Below are 7,500 nucleotides of genomic sequence, written 5' to 3'. Positions count from 1 at the left end.
AATCCAAAGGTTGTAATGCAGTAATTTGTTAAGTTTCTTGTCACAAGTTGCACAATTAAAAAAAAAAAATCAATCAAATCCAAATCGCAAAAATCCGGCGACGTTTTTTTCGGTAATCCAATCGGCCGGGAGGGGGGGGGGGGGGGGGGGGGGGTGGGGGTTGAGAATAGAGGCAGCCGCGGGATATAACGGACCAACACACAAAACTATGTGTAACCTTAAACGTTTATAGCCTGATTGATACAATTTAGTAAGTACTACTCATAAAAATGGCTGGCTAAAGAACAATAATAAAGAGCTGAGTGACGACGTCAATTTCGTACCATCTATGTCGTCTTGTCACAAAAGTCAAGCAATGTTAAGCGCGCCCTATAGCCGAATGAGTGACACCTATAATTGGAAAATCTTATCCCGACAGTGTGAATGAGTATCTGGCTATATGAATAAATGAATGAATGAATAAATGAATGAATGAATGAAAACATTATTCATTGTCGGATAAAAAAAAGATATTATGCATACATTGTTTATAGATAGCAACTATCAATGACAACAAAATACAAAAGTAATAATTTAAAAAAAAATGATTTATAATATCTTCTTAATCTCAATTAAAATCAGTAAACCATTTAAGGCTTTCCACCGACAAAAGAATTTTAAAATAATACATTTCACATAAATAAGATACTATATATTATATATAAAAATTTACATGTCTCATTGTTATATTGAAATTGAATAACAAATATACTTAAGGGAACAGAAAACAGATCCGAACCCGTCAGAGACAGTGGGGGTCGTTGTAAGGGTATTAATACACAAATGAAGCCCAACAGACGACGGGTACTGTATGAAATCGAAAAATTGCTTTATATAGATACTGTGCGCTTAACTAAGAAACTCACAACATTGCCATCCGGAAATATAAAGAATCGACACACAAAACTATGTGTGACCTTGAACGTTTATAGTCTGGTTAATTACAATTTAGTGAGAATTAACCCGTAGAGTTTGGCCCAATCAAAACATGGAATTCGTGACACACCTTCACACGTGCTCGGACAAACAGAGTTGATTGTTTAAAAACAATAAAGTGAATGAATTCGACCGTTCTCTGATCATTGTATTTGATTTCATACCTCCAAATGGGCGATTAGTTATCACACGATTATCTCGATCAAATTATAAACGTTTAAGTAAGCACATATACTTAAGTGTTGGTTATATTCATCAAGCGGTAGAAATACAACAACTACTACAACAACTACTACTACTGCTATTACTACTACTACTACTACTACTACTACTACTACTACTACTACTACTACTACTACGACTACTACTACTGCTACTGCTGCTGCTGCTGCTACTACTACTACTACTACTACTACTACTATTACTACTACTACTACTACTACTACTACTACTACAGCTACTACTACTACTACTACTGCTACTGCTACTACTACTACTACTACTACTACTACTACTACTACTACTACTACTACTACTCTGCTGCTTGCTACTACTACTACTACTACTACTACTACTACTACTACTACTACTACTACTACTGCTGCTGCTACTACTACTACTACGACTACTACTACTACTACTACTACTACTACTACTACTACTACTACTACTACTACTACTACCACCACTACAACAACAACAACAACAACAACAACAACAACAACAACTACTACTACTACTACTACTACTACTACTACTACTACTACTACTACTACTACTATTTCACTAAGACACATACACCATCGATAGGAAAACATGTGTAGTTTGCTATGTTTACCAACCACTGTCATTGTTTACATTATGACGACCTTCCGAGAGGCGTGGTTATCTAAGTGTCTATTACTCATAAACATGGAATTGACCCGTGGCTTATTTCGACCAATCAAAACGCGGGATTTGTGACCCACACTCAAGCTCTCTCGGCTTATTACTAAATCATAATATCCGGTTGTTTACAAACAACAGAATGAAGTAAGTCGACATCTCAGATTTGTTAACATCGCTCTGCACTTTGTCATTATTCATCGACCACAAGTTGTGTGATCAGCACTTACTGGGTTCGATCAATCAGACTATCGATGCTATGGGTTTAAGTAAAATATTCACAATATACGCCCGCCACATACACAAAATTATGCATAGAATTTAGTGAATACTGATCAGCCAGAAGGCTGTATAGATAGAATGAAGTTTACGTCACTCAGGTATTTGTTGTTGTTTTTTTTGCGTCATACTTCCGGATGGCAATGTTCTTACCTCCTTAGCCAAGCGCATACTTTCTATAGAAACAATAACAAAGAGCTGAGTGACGTCAACTTCGTTCCTTATTCATAAATACAAAAGTTGCCGTTCGCGACGATTGCAACATTGAACGCTTATAGATAGTATGCGCTTGGCTAAGAAGCTCATAACATTGCCATCCGGAAGTATAACGGACCAACACACAAAACTGTGTGTATCCATGAACGTTTATAGATAGTATGCAGATGACGTCACTCAGGCCTTTGTTATTGTTTTTGCCATCCGCGTTTGTGAGTTGTTCTCACTAAACTTTATTAACCAGACCATAAAAGTTCATGGTTACACAGAGTTTGTGTGTTGGTCCGTTATACTTCCGGATGGCAATGTTGTGAACTCCTTGGCCAAGCGCATTCTATCGATAGATAGAATGAAGTTAACGTCACTCAGGTCCTTGTTATTGTTTTTGCCATCCGCGTTTGTGAGTTATTCTCACTTAATCGTATTATCCAGACTATAAAAGTTCATGGATGCACAGAGTTTTGTGTGTTGGTCCATTATACTTCCGGATGACAATGTTATGAGCTTCTTAGCCAAGCGCATACTATCTATAGATCATGCCCATTATGTTATTTTGATTATGCACCTCTTGTATTTGAAAACTGAGGTTCCGTTCCTTTGAACGGTATTACTGTACAAACATTACATAGAATATGGTGTCAAAGAGGTTTAGATTCAGTGACATTTCACATTATTACATTCAAAGCGTCCCCCTCCCCCCCATTTCCCCAGGGAACATAATTCAATAATCGCAAACATTTACCGTGCTCGATGGGTGGCCAGTGGGTTTTCGTGACATGTCTTACGAGACCTTTTTGACAGTTGGTCGGAGATTTATGAAAGGCATTTTCCTTGTCCTTTCACAGACGGGCAAAAACATTCCAAGGACCCCTTTGCTAAGATACGCCGTTGAATTCAACTTTGTTGTGAATATTCTCCCCACGGAAAAGAGAATCAACACACCGTTACTGTAAACATTTTAAAGTTTGCGTCATATTTTATTGCAAACGATGACAAGATCAAAGACATTCGGCATTGTGAGAAAACTGTTTGGTCTATCACTATTTATATTAAAAATTCTTAATGTCACTTAAAATATAAGCCTGCATGAAAAAAAATCACGGCACCATTGTTCATAACTTTGGAGGAATTTGCTAGATTCCGTGCGCACGGACTTGGATCTAGTTTTGTGAGGTGATATTTTTTCCTTGTAAATCTTCTGTACTATTATGCATTTTGTTTTGAATATATATCATCATCATCTATCGTGGCTTGTGGTGGTCTTGAGTACGTTACCGGTCAGCTGTCTCCACGAATCACGATCCTCTGCGGTGCGGATGAAATCTGTGTTGCTTTTAAAATCACATTTGGCCATTCTTAGGTTATTTAAATAAGTCATTCTTTGTCTTCCTCTAGCTCTCTTTCCTTCGATCATCCCAGATGTTACCAACTTTTCTATTCCGTCTCTTCTCCACACATGTCCCAGAAAGCGTAACTGCCTCTTTGAATATATTGATAACATGTATTGTAAACATTTGAGTATGTTCCTCTTTGTGGAGACTTTGCTTGTGTCTTCCTTGATGTTTTCTAGACTTGATTACTGTAACATGCTCTTGTATTCTATTCCAAATAATGTCCTCGGCAAACTGCAGCACATTCAAAATCAAGCGGCAAAATTAGTTTTGAAAAGGAAAAAAGTGATCATGTCACACCTTTGTTTTGGACTTTACATTGGCTCCCTGTTAGATTTAGGATAACATAATATAAAATTGCTGTAATGTGCTATAATCATATTAATGAAACTTCTCCTGCCTATGTATCAGATTTGATAAATGTTTACACTCCCTCTTTAAGATCCAACTCTCAATCACGATTATGCGTTCCTAAAAAAGGATCTAAGACCTATGCTGATCGTGCATTTATTCATGCTGCTCCCGCTGTCTGGAATTCTTTACCATTCAGTGTTAGGAACGGGGTTGTGGATTCCCAGTCATCTTTTAAAAAGAGATTAAAATATCATCTTAGGTGATGCTCATTAGATTAAATAAAACATTCTTTTAATAAGATATACATTTGTTACATCAACATTCTCACGACATTATATTATAATCTCCCTTCATCCGCCATTATTGTTAAATGTCCTGATATGATTTTTATTCAATGATTAATGTTAACAGCTATTTTTCAACTCTGTATGCATATGCACGTTTTGGTGAATGTGTTCGTCTTTGTAAGGGTGTGTGTGTGCGCGCGCTTGTATAAATGGGTGTGTGTACAAAAATGTTTTTGATGATGTTTTTACAATTTTGTGCGCCTAGAGCTGTTTTGTCAACGGGATTGGGCGCTATACAAATAAACTTTATTATTATTACAAGATGAGTACACTGATGGTGTGCTCTTGGAATTTTCATCTGTTCTCTATTTTGACTGTTCCCCTTTTTCTTCCTATTTCTCGTGTGCTTTCAATTGTAAATCTATAACGTTCGTTACTATCCTAATTTCTTCCTCTTTACTGGCGCTGAAATGACAATTATGTATTGCAAGCGCCATAAAACCCTTAATAACACAACAATACAATCTCTCCCAAATAACAATCAAAAATAGCTGCCCCCAACAACCCTCCCCTCCCCCCCCCCCCCCCAAAAAAAAAAATCCCCCAAAAAAGAAAAAAAAAATTAAAAAAAATAAATAAAAAGCAGATAACAACATACAACATAAGGCTTAATGTTAAAATTATTCAAGCGTCACTGATCATTGTGTTATCCGTGTATGCATAGAATTCTTTGTAAAGGCAAAAAGTATTCACATTTAATTTGTCAACGTGCAATGGTACCATTATAATTATATATAATAGGGCATATCGCTTCTCGCCAAGATATATATCTATTTAAAGACCTAAACAAGAAACACTTATATTTTGTATTGAACAAACATATATAATTTGAAATTGTTTTCAACCAACTTACTTTATTACTTTATTTATTTATTTCAGATTTTGCCTCAAGTTGAAAATGTCAGTCCTCAGAATTATTACATCGCTTCCTATAATCTATTTGTGCGGGATTGCTTTTGGATTAACGATATCTCAAAATGAAATCTGGAAACCAGCTCCGCAAAAGGAATCCAAAAATGAAATGGTCTACTACCATAACAGACTACTGCAGCATTCAGAGAAAAATAGATATAACCAGTATCATGCAAGAAATCCGAAAGAAAAAACGAATGATGAAGCTTACCCTGGTCACGAGAATGCTGATGTCCGTAAAACACTCAAAAATGACGACTGCATTGAACGTGACGTGACCTTTTATAGACATTTTGACGAAGCTGTGGATGAGATCACAGGCGGTGTAAAAATAGAAAACCGGAAAGATGAATGTGTATGTACCAGAGGCAAATTCACATTTTGTGATTGCTCGATTTTAGGTTTAAATGAAGTACCAATAGATTTGAGTTCCGACGTGAACGGTCTTGATTTATCTGGAAATTTTATCCACAACTTGCCTGCTAATATTTTTCAAAGATATCCACAACTGAAATATTTGTCCTTACAAAACAACACCATCGATCACCTCTCTGTACGTTCGTTCGTTGGATTGAGCCAGCTCCGCGTCTTGGATTTGAAAGACAACAAACTTTCAATGAGCAACAGGACATATCCTCATGGCGTATTCAAGGACCTGTCGTCTTTGATTGCTTTGCGCATCAACAAGAACACAGAAGACCCGGAGAGTCCAGATTTGTTTTATCCGGTCGATGCTTTGTCAGACCTAACATCATTGAAATTATTATCAATGGACGGATTGAGAAATAAATCTTTTGGAGCTGGATTTGGAAATTTAAAAAGCTTGGAAACGCTCTCTCTCAGCGGTTATCTTGACGGAGTGTGTAAGATCTTCGTATTGACAAATGACTCTTTTCAATATCTATCACAGTTGAAAATGTTGAATGTAAGCGATTGTTTCCTGCAATCGCCGTATATTGAAACAAATGCTCTTCAATATTTGCAGAATATACACACCTTAGATTTCACTTGGAATGAGGACATAACTATTAAAAAAATGGCCAAATTACTGAAGGTGTTAACCAATTCAGGAATGAAAGAACTGTTTATCAGGCGTGTGGAATTTAGGTTTCAATCGGGAATCACGGTTCATAAGAAATATGCAGAAACCCTCCCTAGAAATCTAACGTGCTTGGTAGCCAGTGGGAATAGTGTTAATGTCGTAGGACATACCGTATTTGGCGTTCTTCCACCTAAACTTCGATATCTGGATTTCTCGGGGAATAAACTTGTATTTGGTAAATATATTGAACATATATACAAGATGAAAAACCTGGAAATTCTTTATTTGAATGGGCCGGATTATAATTTCGAAATTCCCAGGCACTACCCCTATAGGAAACCAAAATCAGGGTTTGATAGTGAGGAAGGCAGCCAAGATCAATATCCACAGCAAACGGAGAGGAAAGAAGTGGTAATACGTTTGCCTCCAAAGCTCCGTATACTAAAAATGGAATATGCCGGATTGTGGTACCGCCTAACAAGACTTGCCGTTGACCAAAACAATTCACTGGAAGAGCTCTATCTAAGAAATAACTTTTTCCCAACACTAATAGGACCGTTTAAAGGCTTTAATAAACTTAAAAAGTTGGAAATGAGCTCTTGTCTTATCAAAGACATGTACCGATCATTTTTTGAACACTTTCCAGCTTTAGAACATCTAAATTTATATTCTAATTTTATCGGAATGGGCTCAAGTTTATTTCATCAACCTTTCAGAAATTTGACAAATTTGAAATATCTTAACATAAGTTTTAACGACATCTTATATTTAAATCAGGATACATTCTCGGGTTTATCTGAGTTAAGAGAATTACACATAGCAAACAACACGGTATTTGAGTTCATTGCAAACATTTCACACATGTCTAAGCTTCAAATTCTTGATATGAAAACAACATCACTACACACGCTTTCCCCCGCAACTCGACGACACATCGACTCGCTCCGAAATATCAGCGTGCTTATATCTTTTTCCCCGCTGTACTGTGACTGCTCACACATTACCTTCTTGGATTGGATAACACACCAAAATGACCACGTCATTCCCAGGGATTTAAAATATATTTGTGTGCTAGAAAACAGGGCCAGCTTGACCATGG

General features: G+C 36.7%; 1 protein-coding gene across 1 annotated transcript in view; it reads left to right on the top strand.

Moving 5' to 3' along the window:
- Window positions 1-7,500, top strand: part of LOC144970057 (toll-like receptor 4) — a 12,861-nt gene that overhangs the window by 1,800 nt on the left and 3,561 nt on the right. The window contains exon 2 of the mRNA XM_078909255.1: window positions 5,327-7,500. This exon is cut by the window's right edge and continues 282 nt beyond it. Within this exon, the coding sequence (XP_078765381.1) occupies window positions 5,346-7,500 (2,155 nt within the window). The 5' untranslated portion in view covers window positions 5,327-5,345. The remainder of the gene's footprint in view (window positions 1-5,326) is intronic.

This window comes from Berghia stephanieae, chromosome 4, assembly GCF_034508935.2.
Source record: "Berghia stephanieae isolate SIO BIC M18660-M18661 chromosome 4, UCSD_Bste_1.3, whole genome shotgun sequence".
In the NCBI taxonomy this organism is placed as follows: Eukaryota; Metazoa; Mollusca; class Gastropoda; order Nudibranchia; family Aeolidiidae; genus Berghia; species Berghia stephanieae.
The sequence above is the reverse complement of the archived record's forward strand: the minus strand, read 5'-3'. Positions and strand labels throughout refer to the sequence as shown.